The sequence below is a fragment of the Megalobrama amblycephala genome, linkage group LG16 (assembly GCF_018812025.1).
Source record: "Megalobrama amblycephala isolate DHTTF-2021 linkage group LG16, ASM1881202v1, whole genome shotgun sequence".
NCBI classification, from domain to species: Eukaryota; Metazoa; Chordata; class Actinopteri; order Cypriniformes; family Xenocyprididae; genus Megalobrama; species Megalobrama amblycephala.
The window spans coordinates 34,486,627-34,503,562 of record NC_063059.1 but is presented as its reverse complement, the minus strand read 5'-3'; the positions used below and the strand labels follow the sequence as shown (position 1 = coordinate 34,503,562).

Below are 16,936 nucleotides of genomic sequence, written 5' to 3'. Positions count from 1 at the left end.
CTTATTATATTAAGTTAATACTTTAATGTACACTTACATTAACTAATATAATAAGGAAGGCAATAACTGCCACTTAACTGTAAATAATTATATGCAACAATTAAATAGGAACATTTAATGTCATTTTGTTCATATAATGCAAAGTTAATTAGACAAGAATTGACTGACACTTAAACTGTAAAGAATATACTTTCACACAACAATTAAATAGGGGTATTTAATGTAATGTTGTTTATAATATTATGCAAACTTAATAAGACAGGCCTTAACTGACTAACTGCAAACAATAATTGTAAATAATAATAGATTTGTAATAATAGTATGCTATCATAATATTACCAGTTTGTATATTGTGCAGGAACAAATGCTCTTTACTAGATCGAAATCACCTACACACTGAATTTTTGCCCTATATGTGACAGACATATTAATTAATTGCAAATCTTTCTTAATTTCATTAAATCCTTAAGACTAAAGGTCATTAACGAAGAGGCTTATTTATAATAAGTGCTCTATTAAATTGCATAATCCACTCAAATAACTCTTGTGCTGGAACAACGGGATTCAAAAATACTAAAAATAAATTTTAAAATTTTGGTTGATGAATCCTGGTGTTATAGTGCACTTCACATCACTGCTTGTGTTGTTGCTCATTGGTGTTATGTTTGCATTTGGAAAACAAAATAGCTCAGTAACAAAATAAGCAACTCAGACATTATGTTTCTGTACAATAAGTAAATCTGTTGCAAATTATATCAGATTATTGGGAGAAAATACTGATACATATCTTAAAGACGAGCATGACTGGAGTACAGTAAAAGCACTAACCCACAAAAGAGTCAGCATTATTATTGCAAAAAAAAAAAAAAAAAAAAATCATTAATTGAAATAAATATTAAACACTTAAAAATTAGCCTTGTCAACTAACAGAAATAAAATGTTTAAGTACTAAAATTACTTATCAAAAATTGAAACAAAAAGTTAAAAAAAAACCCTAAAGATTATTACAGTTACATAAGTTATGTAACAAATTACTAAAAAAGAAAAAATTACAACTAAAAATATGAAAACAAAAGCTTATTCAAAAAATTGATAAAGACTATAAAAGTATATACACAATAGTAAAATAACACTGAAAATATTACAGTTAAATGTGGGAGAGGTTTTGATATATCTTTTAGAAACTAAGGAGATAGGATCCATACTATATAGGAAGCTTGTTAGATCAAAATAGCAGATTAAAAGACACACACATATTAACTTTTGAAAATACTATCATTTTAATTGCATAAGTACATTTGTCACAGTAGTAAATAGACAAACAAAATTGAAAATACCAAAAAAATATATTCTTCGATCAGCATCAAAGTTATGCAAAACACAAACAAAAACGTAAACTAAGTACACGCTCCTTGACCTTTCCCAGCAATCTTTTTTGAACACTCTAAGAGAGCATTATGAATGTCTTTAGCACATGAAATCTGTGATTTTATCATACTGAGATACTGAGAGTAGGACAGAGACTCTGTTTGCACCGTGTCCGGCTTGGTGGCTGTAGGTACGAGATTTGGAGAATGCTTTGTGCTGTCGATGCTCTGCGAGAGGCACTCGTGGGCCAGCCGCTGCAGAAAAATATTCATGTTAAGAAGTTGAGCCATGATTTAAATCAAAATCAATTTAATAAAATATAACTGAATGAAATATTCAACAGAAACACAACAGTTCCTTACCAGGCAGAGTTCCAGTTGATCACAAAGAGCATAAAACTCTTCTAAACTTTTGTCAAACCGCTGAACTGCTGCATCATTACCTTTCCTACATTTTGAGAGGAAATATATATTTTTATATATCTCTTGTTATGCAGCCATCACACACACACACATAGATAGATAGATAGATAGATAGATAGATAGAGACAGAAAGATAAATTAGATAGACAGACAGATAAGACAGATAGATAGACAGACGGATAGACAGACGGATAGATTAGATAGATAAGACAGACAGACGGACGGATAGACAGACGGATGATAGATGGATAGACAGACAGACAGACAGACAGACAGACGGATGATAGATGGATAGATAGACGGATAGACAGACATAGATAGACGGATAGACAGACGGATAGACAGACGGATAGACAGACGGATAGACAGACGGATAGACAGACGGAGAGACAGACGGAGAGATAGATAGACGGAGAGATAGATAGACAGAGAGATAGATAGACAGATATCAATTGACAGTTATAATAGGCTACACTACAGAAAGTTTTAAAGGGATCTTACTCTGTTGTTCTTAAGCCGTTGTCAATAGCAGTATTATGCCCAAAATTTAACGAAGCAATGGTCATGACATTCTGAAAACATAAAAGTGTAAATGAAAGTTAACTGTTAGTTTCTGTCTCAAACAAGTGCTTTTAGCTCGCATGCTCAATGAAACACGCCAAACAAACCTGTAAACTATCTTTGAGCAGTGGAATCAGCATTTTGAATCTGTGAACGGGGTCAAAATCTTGTTGTTGACTGAGCTGTTGAGCTTGCGGTTGCTGTAAAACAGCCGGCTGCTGAACACCCATTTGAGCATTGTTGGTGTTCATTTGCTGCGACGCCATTGTTGATGACAAACTCGACCACTTCCGCTTGAAGCTTCTGCAGCGGATGTGAACTTATCGAGCGGCGAATGATGCTAGCAAGAAGCTGAGACAAAAAAAAACATGTTTTCTCAAAGAGGTCGCATTCATTCTCTGGGCATATTTGCGCATTAAAACGTGTTATCGTTCACATTTAATTATCGAAATTATATTGAGAATGATTTATAAAAAAAAATCTTCTTCCAGTAACTACAAATGATTGGTTCATTCTGTTCATTCAAAGTAACAGGAACCACATGATAACGCTACTACAATTCATATGTGTGAAATATTAATGGCATTTGATTGCTGAATCGCTGTCTACGGTTAAAAATTATTCATATTTGCAAAAGAAAAATAATAGGCTTAATTTATTCATTACATAAATTATCACTCATTATAATTCTTTACACGTTGTAACACGTGAGGGTTTACTACAACACTGGTTATTTTCAAGTCAGACATGATTAAGTAACTAATAACGTAAATATTTGAGTCAGATTAATTTTGTAACTGTTAGTGTTTTTAATTTACTAAAATTAACCGGCTCATAAAAGTCTTTTGTTTGGCTTCGGGACACTCTACCTCAATATGTATTTCAGATTTAGATTTCTCATAATGAATAATACAACAAATGTAGTCAAAATTTGATAAACACCGCAGATTTTAATTACAGTTGTTTCATTAACCACGGTTGGAATCAGCGTTGGTGAAATGAAAACAAATGGTGCCATCTAGAGGAAAATATGTAAAAAACTATATTGTCATAATTTTATAGAGACTATAGATTTTTCGAGATTCAAGACTACACACAATCTGCTTAAAATTATTTTTCGTGGGAAGTTTGAACAGAATGATCAGCGTTATTGTTATTATTTTGGTTCATTAAAACGAACCGTTCAAAAGAACCGACTCGCGGAAATGACTCGGACTTCCCCTCGTTACAAGTGTTAAAACACGGTAATATTATCAGTTAATTAGTTAAACCTCGGAATTCGTTCAATCTCTGCCCATATAAGAGACCATGTGTCATTCACTTACTATTTTCTTGAAATCTTGTTTCACTGAAACGAACCGTTCGAAGGAACCGACTCGCGAAAATGACTCGAACTTCCCCTCGTTATAAGTGTTAAAACACGGTAATATTATCAGTTCATTAGTTAAAATTCGGAATTTGTTGAATCTCTGCCCATATAAGAGACCATGTGTCATTCACTTATTATTTTCTTGAAATCTTGGTTGATTGAAACGAACCGTTCGAAAGAACCGACTCGCGAAAATGACTCGGACTTCCCCTCGTTACAAGTGTTAAAACGCGGTAATGACTTTATCAGTTCATTAGTTAAAATTCGGAATTTGTTGAATCTCTGCCTATATAAGATACCATGCGTCATTCACTTATTATTTTCTTGAAATCTTGATTCATTAAAACGAACTGTTCAAAAGAACCGACTCGCGTAAATGACTCGGACTTCCCCTCGTTACAAGTGATAAAACACGGTAATATTATCAGTTCATTAGTTAAAATTCGGAATTCGTTCAATCTCTGCCCATATAAGAGACCATGGGTCATTCACTTATTATTTTCTTCATATCTTGATTCATTGAAACGAACCGTTCGAAAGAACCGACTCGCGGACACGAGTTGGACTTCCCATCACTACAACTAAAGAATGTAAGTGTTAAAACACGGTAATTACATTCGTGTTAGTTAAACTTAATATATAATCAGCTTCCAAATTCGCTCCCTTTCTGCCAATATTATGTATCATTTACTATGTACTAAATAGTGAAAGATTGAGCGCATTTAAACAGCAGCATCCCAGTTTAGAAAGGAAGTTGTCACGGTAACCCGGATGTACACAAAACCACGTGTCGGTGCTTTGCACATGTGAGAGGGAGTAAGATGTAAGTACGGCGTAAACGTAAATTAATCTGAAATGTGTTGTGGAATATTACTGTCATATGTTTTGGGGTGTGTGAAAATTAATTTCTGCAGGATCAGTTTTATCATCTGACAAAATAAGCAGTCATATAATTGTAGACTCTATAATTTAACTTATCACGGCTTTCCAGTGTTTATCCGACGTTACAATCATGTTTGCTGAAGAGGAATGGACTGATTCTCCATCAGCAGATGGATCATCTAACACTGTTAAAGTGTCTCCTGCCCCCAGCAAGGTATTATGATTGTTTTGTCCCTTATTTAATAGAGACTTGAATTCAATTTTTCACCTGGCATTTATATCCCAACAGGATAAGGTTGTGGGTAAAAAAAGTCTTTTGAGAACCTTGCAAACGTTGGGGTCAGTTCCAAACTGGGAAATTGAGAAAACATTTGAGGATAGCGATGAGGAGAAAGACACCTCTCCTGCAGTCCAGACAACGAAAAAGAAACGGTGCAAAAAGCGTAAAAGAAAGTCTAACGCTGATGATGAAGGGAAGCAGCAGGATGAAGTGGATTCATCTGAAACACCCGCGAAGAAGAAGAAGCAGCCAATGAAGAAGACCGTGAAACAAACAAGTGAGAGCGTGTGCTAGTTATTTTATTTATTGAACATTACTGACTTTTTCACATCAAATTGTGTTTTCAGGTTCTAAGGTGTCGCAAGAGTCCAGAAAAGATAAGAATGACAAAGGAGCCGGACCTCAGTTGGAGGAAAACGAAAGTCAAGCAGAGACAAAGCTAAGCAGAAAGCAGTGGAGGAACAAGATGAAGAACAAAAAACGGTGTAAGAACAAATATCTCACGAAAACGACAGGTGTCGATGATGCCAAAGCAAAGAAGGAACCCTTAGTTCAAACACAGGACATCAAAGAACCCAAGAAAGTGCAGAAACAAAAGTCCAAAAAAACGAAAAAGTCACGTGAAAAGAATGGAATTTCCTCCGTCACAGACAATGTTGAAAATGGCAAAGACTTTAAAACAGATGAAACTTCCAGAATAGTAGATCACTCTCTTAGCAACAATAACGTCTCGCATGAAGTGGGCAAAAAAGCAAAACCTTCTAAAAAGACAAAAAAAACACAATTACAGGAAGAGAAATTGCGTCGTATTTTAAAGTCTCATCTTACTGATGACGGTAATAAAGCCACTGAGGAACCAGAAGATACAAGAGTGAATTCGAAGGGTGATGAAGAGCAAGTGGCTCCTGACCGCTCGACTGCTTTAAGGACAAAGATGGAGAAGCGGTTAGAAGCCGCTCGATTCCGCTACATCAATGAGCTGCTTTACACCTCGACCAGCGGTGAGGCCAAACGCATGTTTCAGCAGGACCCAGAGGCCATCGCGGTTTACCACAAGGGCTACACGACACAAGTTCAACACTGGCCCACAAACCCTGTGGATTCAATCATTTCCTATATTTCTAAAAAGTGAGAGAACCTTTGTTGTTTTACATATATACAATGTGGTCAAATCGATTAATTGCGATTAATCACATCTAACATAAACGTTTATTTATATACACTACTGGTCAAAAGTTTGGAAACATTACTATTTTTAATGTTTTTGAACGAAGTCTCTTATGCTCATTAAGGCTGCATTTATTTCATATTAAATACAGAAAAAACTATAATATTGTGAAATATTATTACAATTTAAAATTATGGCTTTCTATTTTAATATACTTTAAAATATAATTTTTTCCTGTCATGCAAAGCTGAATTTTCAGCATCATTACTCCAGTCTTCAGTGTCACGTGATCCTTCAGAAATCATTCTAATATGCTGATTTATTATCAATGTTGGAAACAGTTGTGCTGCTTAATTATTATTATTATTATTAATTATTATTTTATAACCTGTGATACTTTTTCAGGATTCTTTGATGAATAAAATGTAAAAAATATCAGCATTTATTTAAAATAGAAATCTTTTTTAACAATATACACTACTGTTCAAAAGTTTGGGGTCAGTACATTTTTTTTCTTTCTTTTTTTTTTTGAAAGAAATTAATACTTTTATTCAGCACAAATGTGTTAAATTGATAAAAAGTGATGGTAAAGATTTATATTGTTAGAAAAGATTTATATTTTGAATAAATGCTGTTCATTTTAACCTTTTATTCATCAGTAAATCCTGAAAAAAGTATCACATTTTCCAAAAAAATATTAAGCAACACAACAGTTTCCAACTTTGATAATAACTGAGAATCAAATCAGCATATTACAATAATTTCTGAAGGATCGTGTGACAATGAAGACTGGAGTAATGATGCTGAAAATTCAGCTTTGATCACAGAAATAAATTATATTTTAAAGTATATTAAAATAGAAAACCATAATTTTAAATTGTAATAATATTTCACAATATTATTGTTTTTTTCTGTATTTATTATGAGATAAATGCAGCCTTAATGAGCACAAGAGACTTCGTTCAAAAACATTAAAAATAGTAATGTTTCCAAACTTTTGACTGGTAGTTTATGTATGTATGTGTGTGTAAATAATAACATATATATATATATATATATATATATATATATATATATATATATATATATATATATATATATATATATATATGGAAACACAAATTTTTATGTTAGATGCGATTATTCGTGATTAATCGATTTGACTGCAGTAAAAAAATATATATTTACACACATTGTTTTTAATAATAACAATGAAATATTTTACAATTTTTATAATCATGTAGTATATTTTTATAGGTTTTATAGGTATGATGTATTTATATTATGTATCATATATATTATGTATAATACTAATAATACTAATAATAATATTTATTATTATCTATACAATATTTAAAAAATAGCAAGCATAGAGAATAATATACATACACATTAAACACATAAAACATTTGTAACAGGTGGATTTTGCATGGTCTTTATTTATTGTTTTTGCTTGATATGATCTTTTTGTCATGGCTACTACAGTTTTCTGAACTACAGTTTAATTTGTTAATTGTTTTGAAACATCAGGTCAAAGTTGTCTTAATTAAATCGCAGTGTTCATACATGGAATGATCTTTCATGATTACAAAAATACAACATTTTAAGGTATTTTTCTTTTTGGATGTCGCTAAACGTCAATGAATTTCTTTTTCTTTTTTTCAGACCACCTTCTTTAGTTGTTGCAGACTTCGGTTGTGGAGACTGTAAAATTGCGCGGAGTGTAAAGAATAAAGTACACTCTTTTGATTTGGCTCCGGTTTGTGATCTTGCCACTGCATGTGACATGGCAAAAGTAAGTTATTACAGTTCTAAAGCTTTGATTTGTAATGCAGCCAAAATATTAAAGGCAGCACTGTTTATTGTTTTTTCACAGGTGCCTCTTCGTGATTCTACAGTAGATATTGTTGTTTTCTGTCTTTCTCTGATGGGGACGAATCTAGGACAGTTTTTGGCAGAAGCAAACAGAGTCCTGGTGATGGGGTAACTGTCTTATATTATTGATATTCCATTAAAAAGTTTATTTTAAAATCCCAAACCATAGTGTATCTAGAATTAGCCCTTATATGTCCTCTTTTCCAACACAGGGGTGTTCTTAAAATCGCTGAAGTGGCCAGTAGATTTGAAAACGTGCGTTCGTTCATTGGTGCACTGTCAAGTCTGGGCTTCAAGATAGTCAATAAGGTAATGTCCTGTTTATTCCAGTGAATGTACAGTACTGTTCAAAGTTAAGCTGGGTGCACACTGTGCGATTTATGATAGTTTTTTACGTTTGTTGCTTGTCAGACTATATGAACATGATCCTCACTGTGGGATCTCAGATGTCCTATTTGTCAGACTGAACGGCAGTCAAGACGCGTTAAAACGGGCGCATAAAACTTGTCCAGAGATTTACATCATCAACCCACACACGTTCGGTGACAGTGAGCTGCGTTACACGTGGGACTGAAATGGTGGCGAACAAAGAAATCCCTAGCATTAATTTTGATCGTGCTTATCTTGAAAAACGAAGACAATTTGACGTTTGTTGTAGGAGAAGTCACACTGCAGGACTGTGCACCATATCTTCTGACACTTCCAGAATTTCGTCGGAGGTCAGATTTAGTCGCAACAGTCATTAATTGGCTGTCGGTGAACATGTCAAACTAGTGATCAAAGATTTTAGCCTAGGATTATAGGAATCTTTTAGGATTCTCAAAATTTGTCTCAGGCGACCAAATCATGGTCAAAATCGCACCCGTCTTTAAGGGTCAGTAAGATTTTTTTTTTTTTTTTTTTTTTTTTTTTTTTAAATTAATAATTAATTTATTCAGCAAGGATGCATTAAAATAGTCAAAAGGTGACAGAAACGACATTTACAGTGTTACAAAAGATTTCTGTTTCAAATAAACGCCATTTGTTAACTAAAATTAAAAAGTCCTGAAAAATGTATCATGATTTCCTCAAAAATATTAACACAACTGTTTACAACAAAATAAAAATAAATGTTTCTTGAGCAGCAAATCAGCATATTAGAAGGATATATTTCTGAAGGATCATGTGACACTGAAGACTGGAGTAATGATGCTGAAAATTCAGCTTTGATCACAGGAATAAATGACATTTTAAAACATTAAAATAGGAACTTTTAATAAATACAATAAAATATATTAAAATAGAAAGTTTTTATATTGTAATAGTATTTCACAATATTAATTGTTTTTACTGTATTTTTGATCAAATAATGCTACCTTGCTGAGCATTAAAGAGATTTCCTTCAAAAACATTAAAATCTTAATTATTTTAAACTTTTGAACTGTAATGTATATTTGACTCTTGATATGATTTGAAAATACAGTCTTCAGTGTTTGCACCATAACATACCTCTTCTTCATACCTCGCTTTATACATTTGAGATGATTTGACAGATGCCAGATCTTCTAATCGTGATAACTGATCTCTGGCTAATTTGGTTCTTCAAAAAAATTTGCGGATTTGATTAAAATATCTGGATTCATTTGCTCAAGATTATTGCGCATTCTTGTGTTCATTGCAAAGGGCAGATATACCGATACTCAAAGACGGCAACATAATGACATATTAAAAAAAAAACGTTTAGTATCATATGACCTAATCAGGTGACCATGTCACATGATACAAATTGATCATACTATAGAAGGACTCTCAGCATGTTCATTTCCCACACCACATGTCGGGGTGTGTGTATGTTTTTTTTTGTTTTGTTTTTTTTTTGCTGTTTTTCACATGGCTTCATATGTTTGAGGCAAATAGCAGTAGGCCTGGCAGCATAATACAGCGTTTTTAGTTATTTTTGCAGATCCATGTGAACGGGGATCATTTCAACAACATTGTGATCGATATGCAAAAAAACGCAAAGGAAAACTTCTCCGTTTTTAGTACATCGTTGTCGTGTAAACATACCAGTACTCTTTAGATGATTGTGCAGAACTCGTTAAAATATTTTCCACAGACTTACTGTTAAAAACATGTAAACAAAAAAGGACCGCTGTCAAAAATCTATCCAATCATTAGAATAATCTCCTTCGTAATTATCATAAATGATTGTTAGTTGCAGGTCTAATGCTGTGTTAGAGATGGAAAGTCAGGCCAACAGTGCAGTGTTGCAGACTAGGATTGTGCTGTTCTGCAAGTATGCAAATCAATAATGGAATATATTAAAAACCACACTAACATAAAATGTACTTCCTCAGCTTTACAGTAAAATAATAGAGATTGCATCTGATCATAATTTATTAATCAAATTGTAGCTTTAATTTATTATATAATCAATGCAAGCTATTTATTTCCACTTATTTTTCTTTAGGACACAGAAAACAGCCACTTCTACTCTTTTGAATTCATAAAGACAGGAAGAGCACCAGAGAATGTGAAGAAAGCCGGACTTCAACTGAGACCTTGCCTGTACAAGAAACGATAAATGTACATAAAGTAAATATTTAGCTTGGACGGCGTATGAAAGTTTTATCAGCAATAATTCAGTTTAATTCAAGGGTCAGATCTCCTCTTAACATTGTATTTGTAAGTTTTGTAAATCAATGTAACAGGAACGTACATTTTATAAAAAAAAAAAAGGAGGGCTTAATGTGATATTGAAAGAATTTTGTCCTTTGTGAAAACTGTATTTGTTATATATTTGCTTATGATTGATTAAGCATTTACCTGAAAAACAAACTGACTCAATTCGTATTTAAATTTGTCAAGTATTTTATTCTTTTTACAAGTATCACAGTGACATTACTTCACCCAAACGGCTCACAGCAGAACATCAACAACACATAGGAAGACCAGTCGTCATTCAGACAAAGACTTTAAAGGTAGTAAAATATAAGTAGTAAAATATCAGACTGGACAGTTACTCTAGAACAGGTGGTGTCCAAACTCGGTCCTGGAGGGCCACTGTCCTGCAGAATTTAGCTTCAACTTGCCTCAACACACCTGTCTGGAAGTTTCTAGTATGCCTAAGACCTTGATTAGCTGGTTCAGGTGTGTTTAATTGGGGTTGGAGCTAAACTTTGCGGGACAGTGGCCCTCCAGGAGCAGGATTGGACACCCCTGGTCTAGAAGGTCCATACCAGGTTCTTTACAGATGTGTAGATTCCCCTATCCATATACTGCACGGTCACCAGAGGGCACTACAGCGTTACAGATTCAGTCAGTTTGTGCACTACGAGTCCAATTGGAATCGAAACAAGATAGAAGACGCCAACGAGACATTTAAAGTGTAAATCTGTGTAAATCAGACCATAATAACAATCTAAAATGATAGTAAACATTAGAAATATGCTCATACTATTTATAAAAACAATGCTACTTAATTATCACAGTAAATCATAATGCTAAAAATAATACCAAGCTACTTAAATCTGGGACTTTCCCTTACAATCAGTATTCGTAATTGAGGAACAAAAGCAAATATATATCAAGAACACTGATGTAAGCCAATTGCAATGTATATATACAGTAGGGTCCAAAGGCGAAATTTCCATATTTCTCTTTTCATTATCAGTTATATTATTTTATATGAAAATGAATGTTTTTCTAGGTATGTCCCCCTTTTTGAAAGCATGCACTCAAGCTGACCTGAACTCAACAAGTACAGTGCACAGCATAAATGAGTACACCCCTTCTGAACAAATACAAAAGATGTATTTTCTTTATGATCACTAATACAGTTCATGGAAAGATGGCAAAACTAAAATGTATTAAACATATACATCATAAAAATGTATATGTCATTAATAGCCATAAAATAAGTAAATTAGCCAATTTTGTTTAAATTAAGGATTGCAGAAATGAGTACACCCTAGATTTAATTCAACAAATATATAATATTCTAGCACTTAGTATGCCCTTCATAATTTTGAATATACTGCTTTGATCCTTCTTGGCACAGAGTGTTCAAGTTCATGACACATCTGTCCTGGATGATGAGCTCCTTAAATGCCTTGATCTTTAATGGGGAGTGTTGCTCAACTCGCCTCTACAGAATCCCCCACAGGGACTCAAGAATGCTAAGATTGAGTGCAATACATGTCCACAGAAGGTTTTTCAGCTTGGTAGAATGCATGTCCTCATTGTCATGTTGAACAAATGGCCAACAGTGCAGGGAATGAGGAAAGAGTAGCATCTTCTGTTTCAAGTTTGTGTATTAAATTACACAATTGTGTGGGAATTCATGACAGCATTGAAAAAGCACAACTCCTTCAGCACTCATACATCCCTATATAAGAGCTTTACTACCACTGAACTTTACTGTGGGAACCAGGCACTTCTCACTGAACTCCTCCTCTAGCAACATCAGAACATTTTGTATGCTGTTAGATCCAAAAAGATTGATTTGGTTTCATGAGACCAGAGTATTGATTTTGTAAAGATGGACTTTGGAAATGGCTAACTGACTTTATTGTGCTTTGGTTACAGTAGGTAGTTCCAGTGAGAACAACAACCATGCAAGTCATTTCTGCAGTCTGCATCTTACTCTGTGAGAAAAACAGTCACTTTTTTCACAGCTTTTGCTGGCTCTGAGACACTCGCTTGGTATTTCTCCTGCTCTTTGTCTAGCAAAAAAATCCCTCATCACTAAATGAAAGCTTAAAATGAAGTCCTGATTATTTCAGGGGCCTTGTCACAAGTCCATTGTTTTTGAATTTCTGTGTTACTTTTGCTATATTTTCACACTTAAAACAACGATTTGGTAATCATCTGGTACCACTGTCCTCTTTTGTGCTGAGAAATAAGTCTCCAGACAGTTCTCTCCCAAGTGGTTCAATTGTTGTCAGCATTAAGTCTGAGAATGATTCACTTTTAATTTTCAAGAAATTACTTCTCTTTAAATGTTTTGGTTCAACATACTTAACTGTTGATCAAACATAGCCTTAAACTTACAGCAGAAAAAAATTATTTTGTTGTATTTAGTAACTTTTGCTACACAACATTTTATCACCTTGATAAGAAAATCTTATTTTCCTGAATAATTTTGACATGCTTCTTTGGTAATTGATTAAGCAGACTTGCTGGAACATTATATCTCTAAAGAACCCTAACATGTCTTCTAAGTAATTGAGTAATTGCTGACTTTCAGAAGTTTCAGAGCGGGTGTACTCATTTATGCTGTGCACTGTATGTGCAAAAACGGATATGTTACCTGCATTAAACCCAACAGGTGACTCACACAGTGCTTTTAACATCAAGAACAATGGAATAATGCACAAGTTCGGCATAGTTCGGCCCAGCCTCGCTTGGAAGCACCGTCCTCTCCGGGCATCGAGGGTCCTGCATTAGAGCTGCCAGAGACTCACGCTCTTTCCTGTTTTTCTTTTGTAAACAACAACAAAAAAATAATACTTGATTTAAATGAGCCATTGATATCTTATTTGACAAACTAATCATATAAAACTAAGTACCTTTTGTGATGAATGGCGTTTCCCACTTTTACTAGAAAAAAACAATTGGATAAGACATGTTAATTTATATGGTCACTTTCTTTGTTTAACAAAATTTAATTGACATCATCAGTGTCTACCACTGAGGCTTGTGCAATCTGTTTATGTCGCATGAATAGCAGAGTAGTGGTAGATGCGGTTTCTTCTGCCAGCCTTTGCAAGCCACCATGTATCCTGTTTATGAACACTACGCATGTTATTGGTCTAGGTAAGCTACCTTGCTTCCTGTTTGCCTCCACTGATCTCACCTGTAGGGTAATATCCAAAAAAGAAAAGAATTGTACCTAAACTTGTTAGAAAGCAGCTCTACTCACCAGAGGACAAACAAAACGATGATCAAGACGAGGGTGATTGCAGCAGCTGACGTGAAGCAGATGGTGATGAATATCACTGCGGAAAATCAAAATTATGAGCTAATTCACAGCATATCTATATACTACCAATATTGATCATCTTGACTAGGACTGATGATATGTGCAAAACTCACTGTGTTGAGTCTCTTCACTAGTTACATCCACACGAATGAAAACTTCAGCTATGTGGTGGTGGTACGAGACCTGGCATATGTACAGTCCTGCATTCAGTTCAGACACTGGTTTTGTAAAAACTAATGCCATGCCCACAGTGTGTGCTGCTGACCTGTCCTCCCTGGGATAAGAACAATTCAGAGACATGGCTCAAAAAACAACAGCAACACTGGTGTATGTGCAAAAGAAAAAGGTCAATGTTTTCCCTAGAAACTGAGAGATGGAACATAGAGAAGAGTTTTGGTTAGTATGTCTGACATTAGCACATACAAAACAAATTACAATGATAATGGAATAGTTAACACAAAATTGAAAATTCTGTAATCATTTACTCAGCCTCATGTCCTTTGAAACGTCTTTGAGTTCATAGAACATTGTCAAGCCAAGAGTTTTGGTTAATATGTTTTGGTTAAAACTGTATCTCCTCGTAGGGCTTTCAAGCTACAACAACCAAACTTAAACCTTTAGACTGTTCTGAATCAGTATGCTATACCTTTGCTAACTTACGATTTTCATTAAACGGATAATCAAATCTACGAAAAGTCCCATAGACTTTCTTTGAGGAGGTCAAAACTTTATAGAATAAATCTAATAGTGTATTTAAGCTTCATCCATCAAGTATCTATCACTAACAATGCCTAACAACTAGCTTAGGACATGTTAACAATGTTAAAACGTGCTAGCAAAATGCTAAAACATGCTAATTCATGTTAGAAATGTGTTAAAACATGTTAATTCATGTTAGCAATGTGTTAAAATATGCTAGAAACATTTTAATTCATGCTAGCAATGTTAAAACATGTTAATTCGTGTTAGAAATGTGTTAAACATGTTAACAAAGCATGCTAAATCATGCTAGCAATGTGTTAAAACATGCTAGAAATGTCAATTCATGCTAGCAATGTGTTAAGACATGTTAATTCATGCTAGAAATGTAAAAATATGCTAGAAATGTGTTAAACATGTTAACAAAACTTGCTAATTCATGCTAGAAACGTGTTTAAAAAAATGCTGGAAATGTTAATTCATGCTAGCAATGTGTTAAAACATGCTAATTCATGCTAGAAATGTAAAAATATGCTAGAAATGTGTTAAAACTTAACAAAACATGCTAATTCATGCTAGCAATGTGTTAAAACATGCTAATTCATGCTAGAAATGTAAAAATATGCTAGAAATGTGTTAAAACTTGTTAATAAAACATGCAAATTCATGCTAGCAATGTGTTAAAACATGCTAATTCATGCTAGAAATGTAAAAATATGCTAGAAATGTGTTAAAACTTAACAAAATATGCTAATTCATGCTAGCAGTGTGTTAAAACATGTTAATTCATGCTAGAAATGTAAAAATATGCTAGAAATGTGTTAAAACTTAACAAAACATGCTAATTCATGCTAGCAATGTGTTAAAACATGCTAATTCATGCTAGAAATGTAAAAATATGCTAGAAATGTGTTAACTTGTTAACAAAACATGCTAATTCATGTTAGCAATGTGTTAAAACATGCTAGCAACATAATTATTGCTAGCAACAGGTTAGGACATGTTAACTAATGTAACCTTATTGTAAAATGTTACCAAGATTTCTATTTTATTTCAGTTTTAGTAATTTTAGTACTTCACTGTTTTCAGTTAGTGGCCAAGGGAACATTTCTCATTTTCCTATAATTTCAATTAGCAAAAACAATCTGAGATACTTATAGTTTTGGTTTTAGTGAACAATAACACTGTAGCAGCTTGACAGCATCTGTCACCATTCACTGTCATTGTGTGAAAAAGAGCAGCTTGAGCATTCTGCTGAATATCTCCTTTTGGGTTTCATAGAAAATCATACAAGTTTCGGATGAGATGAGGGTCAGTAAATAATGACAGAATATTAATTTTTTGGTCAACTATCCCTTTCAGATATACAGCGCATTGAGTGTTCATTCAAAATGTTCATGCAAAAAAGAGAACATTGCTCTGTGCTGAGAGTATTAAAGGCACCACCACATTTATGGTCTATGTGATGTGTCAAGCAAAACGAATACTCTAGTCTGATGCAGTAAAACATTACTGTGAAAACTTTAACTAGCCCTTCTCTTTTCCATTTATCCCACTGGGTGTCTGACATGAAAGAAAAATCAATGTGCCACATTTAGGTTTTAAGAGAGAGTGCTGTGGAACTGCTTTGATACTGTCATAATGTTTTTTTTCTGTTTTTTGATGGGCACAAACTATGATTTCTTAAGTATGTTGTACCTTATTTAAGCATCCATGACTCAACATACCTGTAACATGTTGTCTTGTATGATGGTGCATTGCCATGGGCTCTGAGAAGTATCTTCTGATTAGAGAGGTTTTCTTGCAGTGCTAATCGATGCTCATGCTGGCCATGACTTCTTCGATAAAGTGTGGTTTTGTTTACAACCTCAATAGATGAGATAGCTGAGAGGAAGATACAGCAGATTGCAATCAGCAAATAAAATAAGTTTTTTTTTTTCATTTTTGCTGGGAAAGTTGTGAAAGCTTACAGTATTTTGGAACATGCACCATCTGTCTCTCATCCTTGCCGAACTTGTTCTGGATCAGACATGTCAATTCCTTCCCCTCATACTGATTGAGTTGAAATTCAGAAGTCAAATTGACATTTACTTTAATTCCATTGCACTTGGACTCAGTAGTTGCCTGAATTTCAGTGTCTTCATCAGACAGGACCCAGGAGATTTTGGGAATCACCCCATCGCCGCTGTACTCACACACAGCATGCCAATTATCAGTGTATCTCTCTTCACGCAAAAACACGCGGCTTGCAGACGGACCTAATAGCAAAGAGGTTTTCATTACTTGGTGTGTTGGCCAGTGCTTCCATTATATAATTTTAAGGCCAATTTACATGGATGCTGACTAACAA

At 34.0% G+C, this 16,936-nt stretch overlaps 3 protein-coding genes across 4 annotated transcripts in view; 1 reads left to right on the top strand and 2 right to left on the bottom strand.

Moving 5' to 3' along the window:
* Nucleotides 1-1,256: 1,256 nt before the first annotated feature.
* Nucleotides 1,257-2,680, bottom strand: med29 (mediator complex subunit 29). Its single transcript, XM_048161113.1, has 4 exons — nt 2,459-2,680; nt 2,292-2,362; nt 1,731-1,815; nt 1,257-1,622 (listed from the first exon to the last, which is right to left on the bottom strand). Exons 1-4 carry the CDS (start codon nt 2,615-2,617, stop codon nt 1,398-1,400), a joined length of 540 nt encoding a protein of 179 aa, XP_048017070.1. The 5' UTR covers nt 2,618-2,680; the 3' UTR covers nt 1,257-1,397.
* Nucleotides 2,681-4,397: 1,717 nt separating this feature from the next.
* rrp8 (ribosomal RNA processing 8) lies at nt 4,398-10,763 on the top strand. 2 transcript variants are annotated; one of them, XR_007180451.1, is made up of 9 exons: nt 4,398-4,543; nt 4,712-4,816; nt 4,892-5,159; nt 5,230-6,010; nt 7,716-7,845; nt 7,927-8,033; nt 8,138-8,234; nt 10,120-10,200; nt 10,375-10,517. XR_007180451.1 is itself a non-coding variant. In XM_048161112.1 (8 exons), exons 2-8 carry the CDS (start codon nt 4,733-4,735, stop codon nt 10,486-10,488), a joined length of 1,581 nt encoding a protein of 526 aa, XP_048017069.1. In that variant the 5' UTR covers nt 4,407-4,543; nt 4,712-4,732; the 3' UTR covers nt 10,489-10,763. The 2 variants fall into 2 exon arrangements, 1 of the variants encoding a protein (XP_048017069.1); XM_048161112.1 differs by lacking the exon at nt 10,120-10,200 and having other exon boundaries at nt 4,407-4,543; nt 10,375-10,763.
* Nucleotides 10,764-12,432: 1,669 nt separating this feature from the next.
* si:ch211-149e23.4 overlaps nt 12,433-16,936 on the bottom strand; it is a 14,130-nt gene continuing 9,626 nt past the window's right edge. The window contains exons 9-14 of the mRNA XM_048161767.1: nt 16,557-16,844; nt 16,314-16,470; nt 14,001-14,161; nt 13,828-13,903; nt 13,475-13,505; nt 12,433-13,385 (exon numbers count right to left, since the gene is read on the bottom strand). Coding sequence (XP_048017724.1) covers nt 13,239-13,385; nt 13,475-13,505; nt 13,828-13,903; nt 14,001-14,161; nt 16,314-16,470; nt 16,557-16,844 — 860 coding nt within the window. The 3' untranslated portion in view covers nt 12,433-13,238. The remainder of the gene's footprint in view (nt 13,386-13,474; nt 13,506-13,827; nt 13,904-14,000; nt 14,162-16,313; nt 16,471-16,556; nt 16,845-16,936) is intronic.

Excerpts from the sequence above, each read along its gene's own strand:
- med29 (XM_048161113.1), bottom strand. The coding sequence starts at position 2,617 with ATGGCGTCGCAGCAAATGAACACCAACAATGCTCAAATGGGTGTTCAG. Across the intron at positions 1,816-2,291 it reads AACGGCTTAAGAACAACAGA|GAAAGGTAATGATGCAGCAG; the intron begins GTAAGATCCCTT and ends CTCAAAATGTAG. Across the intron at positions 1,623-1,730 it reads ATCAACTGGAACTCTGCCTG|CGGCTGGCCCACGAGTGCCT; the intron begins GTAAGGAACTGT and ends ATTTTTCTGCAG.
- rrp8 (XM_048161112.1), top strand. The coding sequence starts at position 4,733 with ATGTTTGCTGAAGAGGAATGGACTGATTCTCCATCAGCAGATGGATCA. Across the intron at positions 7,846-7,926 it reads CTGCATGTGACATGGCAAAA|GTGCCTCTTCGTGATTCTAC; the intron begins GTAAGTTATTAC and ends GTTTTTTCACAG. Across the intron at positions 8,235-10,374 it reads GCTTCAAGATAGTCAATAAG|GACACAGAAAACAGCCACTT; the intron begins GTAATGTCCTGT and ends ATTTTTCTTTAG.